The following is a 22,621-nucleotide window of genomic DNA, read 5'->3' as shown; positions in this document are numbered from 1 at the left end:
AAGTGAGGGAAAAAAGTGTGAGGAACAGCTCTGTGACACCAAGGTGAGAGAAAGAGGGCGGAGGAGGAGCTCCAGGCACCAGCAGCCTGTGGAGAAGACATTGGTGAAGCAGGTTGTCCTGCTGCAGCTGCTGGAGAGCCCACACAGGAGCAGGCTCCCGGCAGGACCCATGGCCTGTGGAGAGGAGCCCACGCAGCGGCAAGTTTTCTGGCAGGATCTGTGACCCCATGGGGGACCCACACAGGAGCAGTCTTTTCCTGAAGTACCGTACCCTGTGGAAAGGACCCACACTGGAGAAATGCATGCAGAATGGTGTCCCACGGGTGGGACCACACACTGGTGGGGGAACAGGAGGACAGTATGAGGAGGAAGGAGCGGCAGAGGCAAAACATCATGAACTGACAACAAGCCCCATTCCCCGTCCCCCAGTGCTGCTTGTGGCAGTGGGGGGAGGAGGAAGAGTCAGGAGTGAAGCTGAGCCTCAGAAGAAGGGAAGGGTGAGGAGAAGGTGTTTGTAGTTTTGTTTTTATTTTTCGCTATCCTTCTCTATTGTAATTGGTGATAAATCTAATTAATTTCCCCAAGTTGAGTCTGTTTTGCCTTTTTTTGTTTTGTGACGGTGATTGGTGAGTGATCCCCTTGTCTTTATCTTGACCCATGAGCTTTTTCATCTTATTTAATTCCTCTGTCCTGCTGAGGAGGGGGAGTGGGTGAGCATCTGCTGGCCAGCCAAGGTCACCCCAGCACTCATACCTACTGTGCTGCTCCATCTCCATCACAGAGGTAGAGTAGACTGGGAATACTGAAGAACTACTTTGTGTCACACACTGTGCCAAGGAGCTGAAAAGCCCTTGAATATCTTAACGTAAGAGAAGTGATTTCACAGGTTCCACAGCTGAAGCTCTGGATTTAAAAGATAGAAATCTCAAACCCAGATTTAATTAAAAGTAGAAGAAAGAAAGCAACAAATGTGGAAAAAAAACCCTAAGTTATCCAGTACTGCCTCAGAAATACACCTAGTTTTATTCCAACTCTATCGATAAAGTTCAGAGGAGCTTAAATCCAGCTTAAATAATTTGTGTGTGTGTGTGTGTGTGTGAATAAGCTAAATCTGTACAGCTTATAATGGTCTTCTTATCAAAGCCCAGACAGTTTTTGACAATGGTTTAGTTAATGTACCCTGGTGCTTCCTGATGATGCAACTCAGTTTAAGTTTAAAAGTTCTAAGTTATACACATAGCATTTTATTCCACAGAGGAATAAGCAAAGATAGGTGCATTGTCATATGATATGATAGAATATGCAAAACCAGCGGCTCAGTACTTACCTGGGAAAAGCAGAAACCTGAATTCAAGCCCAGCAGGGGCTGGAATAGGTCTCTGACTTCCTGTGAATAGTATTTTGCTTCTTGAGACCTGTAATCCAGATGAAATCCTGTGACTTCTGACTAGTAACAGACTCAAGAACTCCCTTTCTTGCAGTGTCTTTGCCCAGATTTCCTAAAGGTTAGTATCAGAGCAGATTGTTACGTGATTTCCTTGCTTTTCCCAGTCTCTGGAGAGGAAAACTGGGAAAAGGAAGGAGCAAAATACCTCTGTGTTACTAAAGCTGGCAAGTAAGGAAAGGAAACGGCACAGGCAAGATGACTGATGAAGAGGTATCAGAAGGGCAAGAGACACCAGCTTGGGAAAGAATTGAGGTGAAATAATGTGCAGATGATTGTCATGTAGGAATAATGTTGATTACTGCTGAGAAGAACAGGACCACACATCAAAAGGAAGAGAACAAAAGGGAAGACAACTCTTTTCTTGGAAAAAAAAACAGTTGAAAGAACCATCTGGAAAAGAAAACTAAATGAAACTGAAAGAAGTAATATTGGAGACACCAATCTTGTACCTATAAAACTTTTATAATACTACTCAGTTAGTCTGAATACAGTCAGAGATTTCAGAGCCAAATTCACTCACAGACAAAAGAGGGAGAGAGGAAAAAGGATTGTAGTGTTTGGAACAGGGAGAAGCTTGATAGTTGTACTGTGAAAAAAACGTTTGGACAGTTATTCTGAACACCTTCAAAAGAAAAAGCTGAAGAGTGAGCAGAATAATTTAAAAAAATGAAATTGGTGTTTCTGTTGATCTGCCTTAATGCTCAAAATTGAGAAGGGAATTGTCTTTGCTGGTCTAATGATTTTCTTTTGCCCTCTGGTGGAAATTGAGTGGAATTACAAGTTTTAGTAATGGAATGAAACGTACACAACTTGAGATTTATTTTTTTTATTACTTGCCTTTCCTTTATAACAATTAAAAGAATTCAGTGTAATGCATAAAATGGTGGGTCAGATATAAAGCACAGTAGAAGCAAAGCCTGGCAAGCTTCAGGATTCAACTAAATTACACAGACTAATGCTACCTCTACTATTAGCTCACACACACACACACACACACACACGCACACACATTAAAAAAAAAAAAAATCTCGGCTTATTTTCTATTGACTAGCTCAGACCAGAGCTGCTCAAAACGGCCCACCACCTGCGTACAAAACGGAAGTAACTGTTTTTCAAAATATTTTTTGTGGGGTTTGAGTGCCCTCCTCTGTTCAAGTGGCAAACTACGAAGTTAATGGAAATATTTTTTTTCCTTTCTTTCAAAAATACAGTAGTGTCCACCAAAAGCGTTGTAGTATCCTGTTGTTTGCTTCCTTCAAGAAAACTCCAAAGAATCTATACTTGTTTTCTTAATTAGATAGATAGATAGGTTTTCATGCTTGCTTCTGCTAGTTAGTCAAATTTCGTTTTAAACTGATTCTGAGATCTGAAAAATATGGTTCCTCATTTATTCCAAATAGGGAATGATTATTTAATTACTTGTGCAAAAGCCAAGCTAAATATTTTTGGGGTAAAATATATCCATCTAATAATTTTAGTATGTAAGTTTTAATTAAATTGTTGAAAGAGGCAAAGTAAACCATGTACTCTCATCAGTGATTTTGACAAGTTTAATAGATTAAATAAAGCAGTAGAAATGAGGTAATAAATGAAGCAATAGACTGAATGATATGCCTTTTCAGTACGTATGAAAGCGTACATGAAAGGAGATTCTGTACATGAGAAAGGAACTTCCCAAAAGCTAGGGCAGGAGCATTTCAACCAAAGTTCAAAAACCATGCAGTTTCAAAGAGATAAGATGAGGGATTTAGAACAGGAAATGTCAGGAACCCCTGGCCCTCATTCTGAGACATCAGAACAAATCTAGTTGCTGTGCTCTGAAGTTGGGAACCAGAAGTTAGTGAACACTTCTGACAGTCATCTCTGTTCTTCAGTGCTGTGCCTGAAGACATGGTTCCCCCACCGGCAGAGGGGATGATCAAAGCAAGGAAGGAGAATGGGGTGTCAGCCCGTATCCAAACCAGCCATGAATGATGCAACTGTATTTGATGTTGCTTGTGTTTTTCCATGTAGCACAACTTTTACTGGCTGTTTTTCAGTGAGCTTCAGCTAAATAATCTACATTTTCTGCTCATGTAATTTTTTCATACAGGTTCATCTACCTTTGACCTTGTACATTATTTTCAAGCCACAGACAGGTACTAGGGCAATTTAAAAAGCAAGTGTCAGAGTCTCAATAAATTTCTAGCACATTGATAATCAGTACATCTGTACATCTAATGAATATCAAAACGTGCAGTTTACTTGAGTAAGATGAAAAGAGTATTAGAGGGAAAAGGCTGGAAGACATGCAAGAGTAGCTGCCTGACCAAGCTTCTTCTGGAGTGCAGGTTCCAGGCTCACAAAGGTGGGCATGAGCCGGGCCCAGGACTGCAATGGTCTGCTAAGACCTTCAGCAGATGTTGAGATGGTGCTTTAAAATATAATAATATGAAATCACTACCTGCTAACCTAATAATATCTTAGCCTCTCCCTGTTTGCCTTTTGTCTCTTCTTTAGGTACTATAAAAAGATTCAAACATCCTTTAGAGGAAATTCAAGTGTGATAGTTTTACCTTTAACTTTTAAAACCAACCTACTATAGATTACAGTCTGTTTTAGCTGGTGAGAGAGTATGCAGCTCTTCTAATGCTACTCTGGTAGACCCGTAAAGACAGAGTAATAAGAGATTTTTCATCCCCAGGACATATATATGAGTCATTATATTTTGTGGTTTATATTTTATTTCTTGGGAACTAGATATTAATATTTCACAAAATATGGTGTAAAAAAGGGGAGAGAAAGGACTCAATCCTCAAATCAACTTGCTTTTGAAAATCTAGTGTTAAAATACTGGTTCTGTTCATAGTGCATGACATCTCAGATTTTAGTGAAAAGCTTGAAATGAGGTACATGAAAGACTTGCACTGATTTTCTCAGGTGATGGTTCAAGATCTTAGTAGTCATTCGTACTGTTTAATAAATATCATATTGTGTCCTCTCTTGTGTCTTCCAGTTTGCAGCTCAGAACCTGAAAATGTTCAATCTGATCCAAAGAATTATACTAGTCTTCTTGTTACATGGGAACGACCTCGGGTTGTATATGACACCACAATTGAGAGATTTGCTGTCTTTTATCAACAGTTGGATGGAGAAGACCAGACTAAGCATGAGTTTCTGACAGATGGGTATCAGGACTTGGTAACTGTAAACTCTTCAAGTTTCATACAAAGGGGTGATGGCAAAACGCTCTGTTAATGAACTTAAGGGATTAAACAGTAGCTGGGAGCTGATTCAATAAAAAAAAATAATATTCTTTGACTGCAGCTCACAGAAGCTTTACTTCATTTTTTTGGTCGTGAAGCCACAAAGACAATTTTTAAAAATATAAAAAAAACCCTCTCTTGAACAGAAGAGAGAAAGCTTTTGCAGATTGCTGTTCTGGTTTGCCTATACTATCCCCAAAAGTTTATGACTATGTCAGTCTTAGTGTTCCTTAGCCATAAAACCCTTAGTCAGTTAATAGTGGTCTGTACTTCATTGCTCACTGATGTGAAAGAATGACCTACACAAGCGACTAGTAAGATTCAGTACAGTTACACTGCTATAAATATTAAGTTACTGATAGCCGCTTCATGGTATTTTACTAATGTGTTCTGTTCCTTTAACCCTCTTTAAAGACTCATAACTTATCAGATATAATGTTACCTAAACTAGTGTTCAGCATTAAATAATTACATACTTTGGTATCCTCCATGTAAAAATTGACAAGCTTTATTTTTTTAAGTCGACTGAAAAACATTTGGGACAATAAAATATAAAAAGCATACATTAGAATCCTAGAGGAAATTAGCTTTATAGTTCTTATGAGAAATGTGTTATGGAAAAAATAACTTTTCCAAATATTTGATACTTATTTGCAAGTAAATGATTAAACATGGTTTTTCTTTTAGGGGGCTATTCTAAATAATCTGCTGCCCAATACAAGTTATGTTCTTCAGATAGTTGCTGTTTGCTCTAATGGTCTATACGGAAAATACAGTGACCAAGTCATTGTTGATATGCCTTTAGAGGACCCAGGTAAGTGGTCTTTTGAGCTTAGTGATCACATTTAGCTGAAAATCTGCATTGGAAGAAGTAGTTTGTTTGCAAACCAGTTAAAATGCACAACTATCAAAATATGCTAAACAGAAATTTCAAAATCACTGCAGTTAACCTTCAGCATGTTCTTTGCTACTGATATTTTACATTATGTAATTCTCTATTCCTTGTCAACATTACCTATGAAAGGCTGCATGTTAATTTTTTTTAACACTGAATATTCTGAAAAACACCTACCTGATTTCAAATCTCACAAGTGTATCTTTTAGCAATATAATATAGGGAAATAAAACCATATTTGGTATTATTTCTCTATGGTTCAAGCATCCTCCCAAAATCAATCCACACAGCCAAAGTATTAAGGAAACAATTAATACGAACACAATATTTGACTTACAAGTCTATATCAATTGATTTTGAAATTTTATGTCTTATGATTGCTTGGAGTTTGATTTTAACTTGTGGTGATGGAATTCCCTTGCTTCTTAATGCTGCCTTGCAAAAAATCAAAAGCCCTAACAAACAGATCTTACTGATTTCACAGCCAAATTTACTTCTTCTGCCTGCTGGTAAACATGAAATAATTTGAAACTATAGCATGAAGCTGGATCTTGTCCTTTAATAATTCCTTAAATTCTGTGGAAGTTCTAGCATCAGACCCAGTTCTTACCAAAGTGAGTAAGAGCTGTGTTTTAAATCAAGAACCCTGTAATTAGTCATAGGAAAAAAACAAAGGCTTTCTGATCATGCAAGCAACCATTTTTTATCTAAGGGCCTGGATTCTTGTTGTTTATTTATGGACTAAGTCTGTAAGTTCAGTTTTACACTTCATTAAGTCTGTTTAGCTACAGCAAAGTCCTTAGCAATGCTGTGACGTACTTGGGAAAACAGGTCAGTTCTTCATTTCAAGGGAACCACATTCCTTTACAGCGAGAAAGATTATGATTCCCGTACTGCCTGAGTTATGAACTCATAATGGTAATAGGGTTATAATAGTGCCTTTTTGTCTGGAGGAGGGGGTGGAGCTTCAGGTATAATACATACAAATTTTCAATACATGTTTAACTTGTCTTTCAAACATTAATTTTTTAATTCTTAACATTAAGAAGAATGCATTTTTGGAGTCTTATGCCACTATCTATCAGAATTTTCCTATTTCACTTCAGTTTCCTAAGAAGTCCACAATGAAGTTCTGACATCCTGCCTGATGTTTCACTTTTCTGTTTATCCTTTACCTACCTCTTAGATAATATATTCCTCCAGTCCCTTTCCTGAACTTGCGGGTTTTGTGTTTGAAGAATTTTCTCAGGTGACACTTCATCTACATACCTCTACATCCATTTCAACATGGAATGACAAATAAGCAGGGTAGTGTTGTCATTAGTAAACAACAGTTCAACAAATCAAGTCAGTGCAGTGCTGCCATCACAGCTTTAAAACCCCTGAAAACAGACACTGCAAAACAAAATCCAATCTAGGTAATATCCATAGAATAAACTGCCCTATTATTACTGTTGTATCCCTGGTGTAAGGATGGGATGCAGACCACTCTGCTGTGTGCTATGTCTCCCTTTGGAAGGAAAGGTCAGTGCGGAGGCAGGGAAGGAGACAGGAGCACTGGAACTGGGTAACCATGGAGCCAGCACGGCCAGCAGCTCTGCGCCGTGCACCAGTGGTGCCAGCAAATGCTGCTGGGGAGCAAACTCAGCAAGGGGACAACGGGGCGTTTGGCAGCCTGCAGCTGGCCAGCAGTGTAGGTACAGCCACTGATTACGGCATCCCTGTTGTATTTCTGCTGAAGTCATGCAAAACAGTGGCTTTACGTTCATTTCAGTAGAAGGAAGAGTGAAGGCCATAGTTTGGAAATACATACTGGAAAACTCGTTTTCACCTTCCAGTATATCAGCAGAAATTTCTCTGAGGTTTGAATCCTCAGACAAGAGAATTTGGTCCATCAGATTGTTATGTTTAGCATTTCAGAGTGAAGGTCTGATATTCTTATGCTTTTTTACACTTTTCTTACTGTTAAAAAAATGAGAAAATACAATGCAAGGATACCTATGAGACGTAACAATGCAAAGATATATCTATACAAAATATGAACAGGTTACATAACTATGAAAATGGTATTTTTGTGTTTTCTGTCATTTCAGCATTTGAATATGTTTCCTTAACGTTGTGTGAAAGCTAATTAATGTACATAAGTATATTCTTATCCTGAGTTTTCTTGTTTTAAAATAAAGTATTGTAGAGGAGAGTTAAATAATCTACATATCAGAACTGTACAAACACCTGAGGGTTTTTTTCAAATTTCAGGAAGTTTTGAAAATTTTTAATACTTTCAGGTCTACCTAAGGTTTTTCATGTAGTTTTCCAAAAGCTTCAAAATTGAAGAAGATTATTTCAGGTCAAATGAAATGTTTCAAGGATATTTTAAGTTTTAAAATAAAATTTAAAAGAGGGAGAGTTTTATAAATAAAAATTAAATACCAAAATGAAAATTTTGCATGTTTCAGAAAAACTGTTTCATTGGGATGCTTCCTATCTGAAATGGACACAAAGTTATTAAATGTACTTTGTGTTCTTTTATTTTGACACTACCACAGTGATACATCTGAAAGCACTGGATAAGGAAATTTCAGGGGAAAATCCTACCCATGTAGGTGTACATTGCTCTATAAATAAGTTTCATAGATGCTGTCTTAATCCTGGATACAATTTTAAAATAGGGAGGAAAAAAACTTCCATTCATTTCTAATACTAGTATTTGCATACTTACTTTCACTAATTATTTACATCTTTATTAACTGTTGCAAATATTGCAATTATTTTCATATTTAATATTTTAATATTGCAAATATTGAACAACAGAGATATGAGAATGTAGATATATAATGAGCAAGATTTGTTCAGAACAACTTGATGGTTACAACTATAACATCAAATTGGTTTTGTGATCTGCTTTATAGATCTTGAGGCAAAAGGTGATTTCTTGGAGCTCCTGCTTGTGAATTTATGAAAGAAAAGTTATCTTCACCATGAAGACATGAAATAAAATTGACTCACATAAAGCATAAGCTAAAACTTTCATTTTCAAGAATTACTGAGTAAGCCAGTTAATTAAGGTGAAATTCACTGCAGTCACCTCCAGATCAGTTAATCTTCACGTTAAGAGCTGACATGAGGCATAAGTCATGCAGAAGCATTAGATGTGCCCTTTTCCAGTAAGAATTCTGCCCTTGGTGTGGCCACTTTTAATGGGGGAAGATTCAGTACACTGTGCAACACAAGTGCGGTGTTCAGAAAGCTCATGACCAATTTTTTAGCCTTTTCCCTTTGAGATGCTTGCAAGAGAGAGCATTTCTCATGCCTTCTCCCACCCTCCCTGAGTGCCTCCAGTATGTGGTTAGTCAGAGCTCTGCGGGTTCCAGGTGATCCACAGACCAGGTTTACACCTTGTTCCCATCAGGGCTGTGTAAGAGGAAGGACTGACCTCTTTCAGGCGATGCTCTCTGCCTCAGTTAATGGAAACCTCAGGAACTCTGTGATGACATTTCCTTCCAAATGATCGTGGTTGAGATCTCTGCTCTTTGGGCTTTTCCTAAACTGTGCAGAGTGGCAGTCTTTTATCTTGTGATACGGTGTGTATGCACATCAGAAGTGTTTCCAGTTAGTCACCCTTTAGAAAAAGTCATGGGATGCCCTACATGTGTAGCTGCACCACGTCCACTGAAAATGAAGGGAATCATGACCATAGTGTTTTAGTCAGCTTTGATAAAAGTCCAAGCTTTCTTTACCAATTTTTCATTTGCTATTAGAACTGGATTTTGAATAACTATCTGAATGTGTGCTTTGACTCTCTAGGTAACATCAGTATAGCTCTGAAAGTCCTGCAAGTAGTTTGTTGTGTAGTTAATGCCGGTGTTACTTTCATGCTTTTGCTGACACAGGAAATGAAAAATAAGAATATATATCTCCTCTCATCTTCCTTTGTGTAGACTTCAGTTGGTGTTTATAAAAAAAAACATGCTGTGATATGGCTTTCAAACACTGTCTCCTGCATGGCAGCTCATGCTGTCAGCAATGCTTTGTGAGGAACTAACTATGCAATTTGTAATTTGTCTTTGTGACTTTTGTCCTAAAAAACACTAAGCATGTCTTAAATGTTTCATTTAGGGGATGCTTTTTTTCTAATTTTGTACTGATAAATGTAGAAATCTGAAAACTGATTTAATCAGAAGAAACAAGCTTTACTTTTGTTCTTGCCATGCCATTTATTACGTAAGACAGTACAGAAATGAAAACAGTTTATGTTGTTCACGTTGTTCTACAATAACAAATCAGATTGTTTTAAGACATTTTTTTAAAGATTTGCATTGAACAGAAATGTAGGGAAACAGTTACCTTTTTTGTCTTTGTTCTCTCATTTCTTCATCTGTCATTAATATGGACTATGAAAAGACCTCTACAAAACTTTCTAACTAATGATTTAATTATTTTATTTTAAAATGTAAGCTATAGAATAACTAATATGTGGTTCCAGAAAAAATAAACAAGCTTGTTCATCAACCTACATCAATGGGTTGTTTTTTGGAGGGTGTGGTTCTTCTCCTTGTTTGGGGGATGTTAGCAGATTTCTGTAATCTCCTATCAAGTCAAAATACCAGCAACAGGATTAACAGAACTTCTGTAAGTGTGTGTCTCTAATGCTTTTGACAAATACGTTTTCTGTGGCCAACTAAATTTGAATAGTGTTTGTGAAGTGCCTGAAGATTTAGTGTTGTTAATATAGATTTCATATATATATATACTCACACACATAGACAGGTAGATAGATAGATAGATATGTATGTTAATGCCTCTCCATGGAGACAACAGCAAGAAATTGTAGTTTTCTGCTGGTGGAATTTGAGACCACATACACTACTGTATACTCTAGCACAATCAGCACATTTTATTTTTCTGATTGAGTCTGATTAAAGCTCAATTCAAGAATAGTGACCACAGAAAGAACAGTTAGAATTTCTCCGTGTTAAAAACATTTTTAGAGAAGTCAGTTGAGTATGTAATACATGGTATGGGTCTACTGTGGGAAGACTTTCAAACTACTGTCTAAATATTTGATTTATGTCATTGAGAAGCCAGGGAATATCATTATCTCCCCCACCCCTTCCTCCCCTCTGCTCCCCTCCCCTCCCTGCCCCGGAGCCTCCTAGGCTTCCAGGACTCAAAGGTAAGATAATTTTTCTCTATCTTGTTAATGAAAGGTTAATTCAGTGCTTGGTATTTTCTAAATGTTTGTAACAAAAGAATAATTTATGAAGATTTTGTGCAGCATTGTTTAGTCAAAATTTGTTTCCATGCTATAACCTACAAAAAAAACTGTATGAACTTGTTAGTTTGATAAACTTTATCTAGTGTATGTTGCATATAATACATGTCTGAATTTGTTTTGAAAGGTAGATATGGACAGACCAAAGAAAATACAAATTAAGTCATAAATGTCCATCTGACTTTGCAGAGATGAGAAGTATAAAGATGGCATCTTTATACCAGTGTATAGAGGAAACTTCATTTGAGAATTGTGGAGGAAATGCAGACATGGAGCTTTGTGTGATGCTGTTGTTAGAATTGCTCCTCAGGCTGAGAGACTGGCATTTTCGCTTTGTGCAAATATACCTCAGAATACGTGCTATCACTGGTGTACAGACAGCACTAGAACATTGATTCGGAGAAAGCCTTAGAAAGATTCAGAAAGGAAACGGACGTTTCTGAGGGCCAAAGGAGCAGTGAGATGCATTAGCGCTGTGGAGGGAGTATTAGATTTCATCACAGGAGACCTATGGCAGTTCCTACCGGAGGTCTGTAGGTTTCTTGCAACCTGCTTCGAAGCCTCTCTTGCTGACCACCATCAGAAGTATAATACTGGATTTGGATTGGAGCAAAAAGAGAGAGCAAAGCTGAGAGACTACCTCTAAACTTAAAGAAAGGATTTTCACCTGGGCTGTAGGAGATTCGTTCCTTGATCCTGTTTCAGCTGTTAGTTATTTAGGAAAAGTGCAGAGGCCTCAAAAGCCTTTAGAGTAGTTCTTCACAGAGCACCCAGTACCTGTTTACTAGGGACTTTTTGTGGGATGTGGCACAACTGGGTTCATGTCCTTACACGAAATCAAGTGGAGTGGGAGTTTGAAAAAGGCCTTAAGCACTGGACTCCAAGAAGGGTAGGTCTCTTTGGTCTGCCCTGACAGAGGCAGGCAGCCTGCTGCATGCTGGATGCGATGGCATGGCTGTTGCGTTGGTACCTAACTCCAAGCCTGGGTGCGCAAATGAGGAATTCGCTGTTATGAAAATTGTAGAACAGATCATTTTACAAGAGTATCTTTGGAGCTTTCAGATTAAATGTAGATAAATGGTTGATTCCCAGACTTACCTTTTTTCTCTATCATGATTTTTGCATTGAATTGTATGTACTCATAGAAAACATCCTCATAAACTTGGTTGTCCCTGGCCGGGATGTGGCTCCTCAGTGCAAATTTAACACATGCTGCAGTATCAAATAAGAGCCCGGCAAGACTTGTGGCTGAATGTGTCCTGTCCAGATACGCATTGCTACCCTTAGAGCTAGTCCTCAACCCAGCTGGTCGGCCACTTCTCTAAATACAATCCTATAAGATGTCCTAGACTGGGTCTCAATAAACATATTAACTAATCAATTGAGTCCTTGCAGAATTAATAATTCTGTGAGTTTAAAATGTTGGATGATATGGTGTGTATTTTTGTTTTATAGAGGCTGACCTCATTCCTGAACTGAATGAAACTGAAGAATATGAGGTATAGCATTCATTTATTTTTCAGAGAGTATTTCAAATACATAGATTTCAACTAAATTGAGTTGATATTCTGTAAAGATTTACAAAATTATGTCACCAACTGAATGTATTATGTATGTGCATATACAGCCTTCTCTTTCAGCTATATTTCTCCCTAGATAACTCTAGAGATGCCTCACTATTTAGTTCTCTGGGGCGGGAGATACATGGAGAAGTAAGAGATATCACAGGATGTGTCTAAATATTTTTGAAAATGGGGCATCAAGTTCCTGTCACCTCTGAGTGAAGTCTGACAGAATTGTTCATTTAGCAGAATCAAAGCCGTCACCCAGCGTTAGGCTTTTCAGTTTGTTTAAAGACAAATCTGACTTGGGCTTGTTTATGGTGGTCTTAGCATGTAGTAAACTAAAGTAAGGGAAGAAGGCAGTTGTGCTGAAGAGTGACATTCGTGTGCGTCTGCTACCAGTGTGCTATCGGTTCAATTTAACAGTTATTCCAAAATTCTTCACGGGTCATTTACTTCTTGTACTCAAGTTAAGACTTAACAATATAACACAGTTTTGGATGTTTTTATGATAACCTCTGCAGACGTCCTATTTGGTAACCATGTTTCTGGTGTCCCAGCAAGGAGAGAGCTGAACTTACCATAGTGAAGTTTTTACAGTCTCTAATACCTGTTTGACAACATGGACAGTTCCTTCAGTAAGACCTACATTTGTATGAAGTAGTCCCTCAGAATTTTTATTTTATGGTTTCGATCTCTGACCACAATATTCTCACTAAGTGGCAAGTCCTTGTTAGTTAGATAGTCTGTGCTTGCCTGTCTACACTCCCTTGTACTTGTGGACACTGAGTAACCAATATAGAGTCACTTCTCTGTCGCTGTAAGCTGCATGTCTAGATTATTATATTGTGTCTGTCAGGACAGTAACTGAGTGCCAGTGAATGTCACCTGATTTTTACTTGAACCAAGAAAGTTTAAAAGTGTAGGCATTGCCCTACAGAGAGTAGATTTTCAGAAATAAGGGCCTGTCCAGTCCAGTCCGGGTTTGACGACACACAGTCTAGGTGTTGCTGTCCTGGCATTTTAGGTATTTAGCCCTTGGAATGAAATCCAAACCTGAGAGTCATGTCTGAGGTACCCTACATTGTGGGAGTGCACCAGAGGGAGGTTCCTGGTGCAAAGGAGGGACTGCAGTGTGACGCATGTCTCTAGTCCAGTGGTTAAAGCCCTCACTCTGGTGAGACTGGATAAAAGCTAACCACTCCAGTTAGCCGAGTACCCTATCTAATAGTTTATTCAGCAGTGTTTCATCTTGGGCACTTTCTTTCAAAGGCTGTTGATTTTACATTCTTCTCTCTGCTGTGCCCTGTTCACTTCAGTGCAGGAGTGGGAGATCTACTCAGCCTAAAATAGAGTGGAAACTGAGGATTTCTTAGGCTGATAACTGTGTCCCAGTCTCCTATCTTCTGGACGTTTTCTCTCAACATTATGCTTTTGAATAAAAACAGGTGGGTATTGCCACCACATCACCAAGCCAGATCTTTGAAAGAAAAAGGAGTTGCAGCTGTACTTTGTGAGAGGCTCTGTCCTGCTGGTGTCTCTTGTGTGATAGCCCTATGTGTGCCTACCGAATCAAGTCCCTTCAGAAATGAAGATGCCACTCAACCTAGTTTGCAGAGCTGTGCTCAGACAGGTTTGGTTCTGGTGCAGTTCTAGATGGGGGCACAGCACAGAGCTGCAGGCACTGCTGTGTCTAGGTCAAAACAAAAATGCCTGATGAGCAGGCTGGATGCTTTCACATTACATTTTTTGATTTGGGGCAGGGAAAGTTGGAGAGGGGATGACAAGATTTGACATTAGATCCTCAAGGACTGCCTAAATCCTGATTGCATTCATTGTATTTTTTTTCTTTTTGGATCTGTCTGTAAAAGTCAAAACTCTTAACACAGATTTTTCACCCAGTATCATTGTTCATGTTCAGCAAAGGGCCATAGCAGGGACTAGATGGTATCACTCACAACAGCTGTGAAACTGTTACAGTAATGCTGACCATCCTGAAACCTTCTTTTCCAGAAACTGAAGATTCAGCAGATTTAGGGACAAGTCATAAATATATTTTACAAATTCTGTGTATTTTTTTTTTGTGTAATTTTTTGTGTAATTTACAAATTACTGTGACAATTCAGTCAACATCAGACTATTAGTACAGACTCTTAAGACATTCTGATAGCAAAACCATTTTTTCATCAATGGGTACTGCATATATGATTGCATTTTATTAGGAAAGAGGTAGAGCTTTTTTAATAAAGTAGAAAAATAGTGTGAGTGAGTGGGTTTTGTCTCTCAAACAGAGTAAAAGTAACAATATTTAACAAGTTGTGACACAGGATTTTTTTTGTTTGTATTACAAATAAGTAGTATTTTCAAGAGAGAAGAGGATATCTGTTCTTGCAGCTAAATATTTTGCTTTAAGACCAACAGCCTTCTCAAGTGTTGTATTGTTTTGCCTCTCTTTTGTTTTTATTAAGCCAGGAAAATGTATTATCGCAGTTTTGGTTTTCATTTGTGTACAGTGTCTATAAACATTTTTAATTGTCTTCGGCTATGATATTTTTTCAAAGGATGAAGTTGATGAAAAGGAAACAGAGGTCGATGAAGAAACTGCAGTGATTCCTAGCATTGACAGTGCAAACCAAATGAGGAAAGATTTCCAGGTGACTACATCGAGCTACAGTCAAGAAAGAATGGGGACAAAACCCTATGAAACTAAAACAAATATATACTTAACAAGAGAAGAAGAATTGCATGGTAAGGATGTTTTCAAAGCAGTTTATTACCCTACATCTCCACCTGTTGGTGAAATTTCTGAAGAAGAGGAAGAATCTTTTATGGAACCCCAAACAACTACTGGAATTCCGCCTCGACTCATTGACTCCACCAAAGGCGTAGAAGAAGAATACATATACCTTTCTTCGGGCACTGAACCAACAAGAATAACCACTACAGGCCATAGTGATGAAGGTTTCTTACTGTCTCCTTTTAAACCTCATCAGGAATCTGATGACTTTTGGAGTTCGGTTCTTACTACTTCTTCAGCACAGCTGGTTACAGAGGAGACCTCCCAAGAAGACACCCTTCCATCAGGAAGCCCAGATATAAACGTGCATGATGTTCTTTCCCAAGGCTCCATTAAGTATGTTTCAGAAAGTGTAGCACCCTCAAGCTCTGATGAGCCTCCAAAGCATACTTCCTCCACTGATGGAAACGTATGGTTTCGTGACGCTACAGATCTGACAACTCGATCTGTTGATACAGCGGATAGCAGGCAATTGTCTCAGACCAGTTACACTGATGCTTATGTAGAGGGATTAAAGCCAGCTACAGTGTCCTATTCCAGCAGTCCAGTGGTTTCACAAGACACTTCAGATGCGGATTTAGAGTTGCCACATTATTCTACCTTTGCTTTCTCCTCTGCTGAATTATCACCTCACTCTATCTCTTCAAGCTCTGGAGAATATGGTTCTGCTTCTGCTGCCAGTGAGGTACTCTCTCAGACAACTCAACCAGTCTATAATGGTGAGATACCTCTTCAACCTTCCTACAGTAGTGAAGTGTTTCCTCTAGTCACCCCTTTATTGTTTGACTCTCAGATGCTCGACTCTACCCCTGCTACATCAGATAGTGATGTGACCTTGCATGCTACACCTGTATTTCCCAGTGTTGATGTGTCATTTGAACCCACCCTGTCTTCCTATGATGATGTACCTTTGCTTACATTTTCCTCTGCTTTCTCCAGTAGTAAAATGTTTCACCGTTTGTATACAGTTTCTCAAACGTTTCCACAAAGTGCTACTCCAGCTGTTGCCAGTGATAAGGTGTCCCTGCATGCTTCTTTGACATTGGCAGAGGGTGATACATTAATACAGCCAAGCCTTGCTCAATATGCTGATGTGGTGTCACATCAGACTACTCATGCTGCTTCAGAGACACTGATATTTGGTCATAATAGAACTCACATATTTTCTCAACCTGAACCATCCAGCAGTGATTTAAATATGCATGTACTATCTACAATGTCTGAACTTCCTTATGCTTTGTCTGGTAATGTGGGCTCCCTCCAAAGCTTTACTGTTTCCTATGACTCTGCAGAATTTGTGCATGATTCTGTTGACGTATTTCGTCAAGATCCTTTATTTAGCACCTATAACAATGTACTGGTACATAAACCTTCTTATGTAATATCAGAAGCTGATACCTTGCTGCAGCCTACACGCTCTCTATCTAGTGATATGGATTGGTCTGAAGCATACTCTGGTAGTGAGTCCCTTTTGCCTGATACAGATACTTTGATGGTACTTAACATTTCTTCCTCTGATTCCGTAGATGAAATTACCTATGAATCATCTGGGTTTAGTGATGTTAATAAGATGCTTCAAAAAGGTGATGTTGTATGTGGAGATGAGAGAGAACTGCAAATTTCCTCTTCTTTAAGTGAAATGGCTTCCAATGCTGAAAGTAAAGTGATACCTGAACTTTCTACATCTGTTTCTAATAATGATGTAATTAAGCAGAATACGTCTCTGCAAGAAAGCCCACTTCCTGTTTCTAGCACAAAGGGAATCCTTCCAGTCTCTCTTGCTTTTCCCACTACTAAGATATTTGATCATGATATTAGTAGACTTACAGAAAATCACGTTTCCGTTCAGCCTTTGCATGTTACAACTCCAGCCTTTGATGACACTTTGCTTAAACCTATGCTTAGTGCAAGCTCAGATCAAGCTCTCTCTGCCCCTGCTTATAGCAAAATGTTATCCTCGACTCAGCCGTACTTTTATGAGACCTCAGCTACATTAAATAATGAAGCATTACTGCAGTCCTCCTTCCAATCTTCTGGCGATGGCACTCTGCTTAACACGGCTGCAGTTGTGCCTAGTGATCCAGTATTGGCTGAAAGCTCCAGGGTTCATAAAGATAGTTCTACATTTGACCAAATATTGCATCAAATGGCACCAGGTTCTGCTACAACTGAAACCATGCTGCATTCTACATCTGCACCTTCTGTTGCTGATATGTTGTCAAACACTTTTAGTAAGCCCACAGCGTCACTTCAAGGTATATCTGTTTCTTATGCAAGTGAGGAGTATGTTTCACCCAGTTTGTTTAACAGTGAAGATGTTCAGCAGGTTATGCCTTCATTGCACAGTAGCGATGTTTCATTCCAGCTGACCAGTTTAGAAAATACAAATGCCTTTCCCCCCCAAGCAGCAAATGCCGTAACAACTCCCTTCCTAACAGGTGATACGTTACCACATGTAGCTACTCCTGCAGACAGCCATATCTCTTCAAGTGTTTTTGAAAGAAGTGAGGCTGCCAGTGTCTCTTCAAGTTCTACACTTGGTTTTGATGCTGTTCATATGCCTGCAGTTGTTTCTGATTCTGACGTGTCCATTCATCACACTCTTCCTTTACCAAATGTACATATTTCTGTTATGGCTGTTTCTCCCAAAAGTGCAATCCCTGTAACTTTGAGTAGGTTGCTGGTTCCTTCTAGAGAATCCTCTGGGTTGTCTCCCAGTATCATGTCCAGTACCGATTTGTGGCCTTCTGTAGTTGAGGATGACTACGATGAATATGACGATGGCTTCCCTGTAAGTAACTGTATCTCATGCACTTCCCATAGAGAAGCTCAGGATATGATAGTAGAGGAACAAAATACAAAGGTAAACAATAACAAGGATCAGAGTAACCTAATTATAAGCTCACATTCTGAGAAACCTGAAGAAGAAGAGAAAATTTCAACTGCTGCGTCAGACGGTCAGATAAACCATGCCATGGACAGACATAATTATACATCCAAACCGACTCTGACAGCGAGTGTGATACCCGAGAAGCACAACGACCCGACAGTTTTGGAGAATCACATTCAGACTGCTAGTGTCCCGTTGCAAAACACATCAGAGTCTAAGTCTTGGGCTGTTTTTACAAGTGATGAAGAAAGTGGTTCTGGCCAAGGTACCTCAGATAGCCTTAATGATAATGAAACTTCAACAGATTTCAGTTTTCCTGACCTTAATGAGAGAGACGCTGAAGGGGCAGTTGAAGCAGGTAATTCAGAATTAACTCCGGGATCATCACAGTCATCAGCCTCATCTGTTACTAGCGATCACTCATCAGTATTCAACATCTCTGAGGCAGGTTAGTTATGGATAAGTCTAATGAATACCATGGAAAGCTGTGAGGGGATACTTTTGTGCCATAGGGAATTAGAAGGTTTATCTACATATAATAAAAGGAGAACATAACCGTGCCAGTGAGTGTGATTAAGGAAGCATTGGGGAGCAGGGGGTGCATGCTGAGCTGGCTATCTTGTGAATGCTACTTCTGGCTACTTAAAACTGCACCTGAAATACACTTCAGTAAGAAGATTCATACTGTGCTTTTGGATAGACGCAATCTGTCAGCAGAATTTGGGTGGCACACAGTCTAAAACTAGCATTTGTTTGAATGTTAATTGTTTAATTTTACCGGTAAAGGTTTAAGAGGGATGTAAGTTCTCTGTACAAGTGCTGCCCTTACGGAAATACACCAGAGGGAACCATGCCTCTGCCAGAGGAAACATACCTTTGAGATTCTGGGGTTTAACTTACAGGAGCACATTTCCTCATTTTTTTGTTTTGTATTTTCTAAGATGTATTGAGCAAGGAATAAGATGCTTCAGTTTGATTCTGATTCATCTTAACTCACAAAAACATTCATTTTCATTCTTACTTGGTATGCCACCTTCAGCTTTCAATGAAATGCAGACTTTTTGTGCCAGATTTGCGTGTTTCCAAAATACTTAGAGCCAGATTCTCCTGTACCTGTTTATATTTAGTGCTCTTTTCCTATTTAGCCCTCTTAAAGTCAGCAAGAGTATTTGTGATCTGTGGTTCCAAGGATAAGGTCAAAAGGCAGAACTGAACCTCACATAGGTAAAAACCTGATAAAGTGTTTCCGTTGTATTTAAAATTGCATTGTGTAAACCTGAAGCATTCAGACACGTAATTTGCATTGCCTCTTGTTACATTATTGAAACTCAAAGAGTAAAGTCAGAAACCATCTACGATGTTTGAAAAAAACCAAACTCAAACTAACAAGGTTAAATTGGTGTTCTAGAAAATAAATGGAACTTCCATTAAGTACTCACAGTATCTGCAGAGGGCAGTATCATTCAACTAAACCCACTAAGGAATGAAATCCGCAAAGCATGGGAAATTTTTAGCCCAGTCCTATAAATACAGAGTTAAATCACATGAGGTCATGTTACTCATCAGCAAGAGAATACTAATACGAAAAGGTACTAAACTGACACTCCTGTGTAGCTGGGGCTAGTAGAATGTGAAAAATAGAAAATAAAAATTAAAAGAATGCAGAAAGCATACTGAAATTAGTAGGAGTCCTAGCAAGGTAGAAGTTATAAAACCGAATCAATAAGTGAATTAGTTCAGTAGGTAAGTAGTTACCACATTGTGTAATGTGCATAACATTTCCTTAAAATACAGCAAAAAGAATGTCAGTATTGTAAAACCTATGTTACTAATGTGAATGGGTTACCTTAAAGGATTTATAGTTTGCATTATGGGTGTCATTTGAATTGTTACTGATAGTAACTCAAAAAGGATTATACATTAGTGGAGGAGGAGTACAACAGATTCAAGAGTTTGTCTTCTAGATATTATTGAAAGACACTATACAGTATCATTTCATGTACATTATTTTTTCCAATAAATGATGCCAAATACTGTCTTTTAATAAACAGAAAATTCAATGTGAGCATGTCTAACACAGTCTCCTGTAAATCAAAGACATCTATGCTTAATTCAATTGTAAAGAAATGAAACAAAAAAACACAAAACAAAAAAGAAACACTCAGCTGAGAACTTATTTACACATTGCAGTGAATTCACCAGAAATGGATAAAATATCTTCTTGTTGTGACCATTACAGAAAAAAAGTCATTTAATTTTTACGCAGTCTTTGTACTTATTGATGCATGTTTATGCCTGTTTTGAACTAGGGCTTTCTCCATAAGACCTCTATGGCTACCTAAACTTTTCAACTTAAAAAAATGTAAGAAAACTAATATAAAGAACTATGCAAAGGATCCAAAGTCATCAATTATTAGGGAGCAAATAAATCTACTATAGATGAGACTGTCTGTTCAGCCACCATCACTGGATTCATGGCCAATTGGGCAAGAAACCACTTTTCATTCCCTGTAGAAGGAATCCTAATCGGATTTGGTCATGCAGTTTGAAAGAACCCTGTCATCCCACAGATAAGACTGGGGCTTATGCTGTGTATTAGTCCAGAGTTGGATCAGCAAGTATGAATTCTCCAAAGGGGTCATATCCTGATCTCTCATGCATACATATAGTTTCTTCTGAAAACAATAGGAAATACTGATTTTAGCCTACTCACCAGAAACTCAGGGACAGATTTGCAGAAGCAACTTGTACGTGCAATCATTTTTCCCACTGAACTACAGGATTTAAAGAGTAGTGATTGATTTGGGTGTTACTTTGAACTGAAACCAAGAAGATGGCTGCAAGATCAGAGCCTAGACCTTTTTGCATGTAAAGCCCTGAAAGCCCCTAAACAAAAAGAAAATGGAAGCAAGCAGAGAACTGCCTGAAAGTCTGTACTGTGTGAAGCTGGTTTTGATTTTTGACATCCTATTTAGAACATGTGACTTGTTGTCTTCCCCCTCCCTGCCCCCGATCCAACTCCATTCTCTCCTCCCTTTTGTCTGGAAGTTTTTTATTCAGTGTAGAATTGGTCCCTTGAAATCCCAATGGAGTGCAGCTGATTTCTAGACAGCAAAATTTTGCTCCCATACAGAGCATTAATTGAATTAGGTCTGTTCCACAAAAGCAGAGAACAGTCTTAAAAAATCTAGGAGTTTAGTTCTAACAAGTGCAAAAGTGCTTATTTCTGTGTTTTAACTCATAGAATGGTCACAGATCACAGTAGATTGCACAGTTTGAAAAGAATCAGTCATCTTTTTTCAAAATCAAAATTTTAAAGTATTTACTTCTTGAGGTATGATGTTAAAAACACAGGATCGGTCTCGTCCACCATTGTGTTCCCTTATTTATTGAAATTATAAAATACATTGGTTTAATCTTCATACAGATTCCTATATACAAATATTTTTGCCACCCAGCATTACAAGGCTGACAGGAATGTAAAATCTAGACAATACCTTAGTTTGATCACCTGTAAAGATAGAAGTAGGAAATTTATTTCTAGCTCCAGTATAGTTGGGGTAGGAAGTACTGCAATTGGATTCAAAGGAAGAAGGGTGTGCCTGTAAGGCGAGTTACAGAATGGGCAATGTATTACAGAAGGCTTAATTGTGGTACAGCAAGCAGGTAGAGACTATTGTCAGAAAATTTTCCTGTTAATCTATTAGCCAGAGAAGTGATCTGCTTTTTATAAGTGACAGTTTAATATCAAAATATTCTTTACATGTTCCAGTATTATATATTCAGATTCCTTAACTCAGTTGGCTTTCAGCTAATAAACAGATGAAAATAAAATACTTTCTTCTCCTATATTTTAACAACAATTTGCTGTTCTTACAAAGAGAAGTCTCCACTGCTGGAAGGCTGAGTCACATAAGCTTGAACACTTTGCTTTACCCTCTATCTGCTTATTTTCTGTAAGCTGGTTTGCAAATGTATACACTTTCTGCAGTACATAGTAAAAAATAGAGGTAAGTGGTATTAAGTAGGCTCATTGTAAGACACATTCACTGTACTGTGCGTTTCTCAGAATTTAAACATGGACTGTTTCAATTTTCTCTGACTGCAGAGGCAAGTAATATTAGCCATGAGTCTCGTATTGGTCTAGCTGAGAGTCTGGAATCAGAGAAGAAGACAGTTATACCACTTGTGGTCGTATCAGCCCTGACTTTTATCTGTCTAGTGATTCTTGTGGGTATTCTCATATACTGGAGGTAAGTTGATTTTTTGGTTGGTTATTTTTCAGTTCTAAAGAGCTCTGATTTGCAAAATGTGATTGACGTTATTGAGCTGGTTTACAAGAGGGAGACTGGATCTTTTCTTTCACTGTGTCTTTGTCTTGTTCCCAGTGCTGCAGTGAGATGAAACTGACAAAATAAGCTGCAAAACAATTTTAAAGTCCAAAATTCTCAACTACAATTTTTTTGGGGGTGCAGCAAGTTGAACTATTGCAAATAGTTTATTTCCATATTGG

At 38.4% G+C, this 22,621-nt stretch overlaps 1 protein-coding gene across 5 annotated transcripts in view; it reads left to right on the top strand.

The window, feature by feature from the left end:
• Positions 1-22,621, top strand: part of PTPRZ1 (protein tyrosine phosphatase receptor type Z1) — a 144,932-nt gene that overhangs the window by 89,628 nt on the left and 32,683 nt on the right. For 3 of the 5 annotated variants that reach the window (XM_055809026.1, XM_027794004.2, XM_055809025.1), the window contains exons 9-13: positions 4,443-4,627; positions 5,380-5,506; positions 12,315-12,358; positions 14,983-18,556; positions 22,217-22,361. In XM_055809026.1, coding sequence (XP_055665001.1) covers positions 4,443-4,627; positions 5,380-5,506; positions 12,315-12,358; positions 14,983-18,556; positions 22,217-22,361 — 4,075 coding nt within the window. The remainder of the gene's footprint in view (positions 1-4,442; positions 4,628-5,379; positions 5,507-12,314; positions 12,359-14,982; positions 18,557-22,216; positions 22,362-22,621) is intronic. The other 2 variants (XM_055809028.1, XM_055809027.1) reach the window with 1 other exon arrangement.

Source organism: Falco peregrinus, chromosome 6 (genome assembly GCF_023634155.1).
Source record: "Falco peregrinus isolate bFalPer1 chromosome 6, bFalPer1.pri, whole genome shotgun sequence".
NCBI lineage: Eukaryota > Metazoa > Chordata > Aves > Falconiformes > Falconidae > Falco > Falco peregrinus.
The sequence above is the reverse complement of the archived record's forward strand: the minus strand, read 5'-3'. Positions and strand labels throughout refer to the sequence as shown.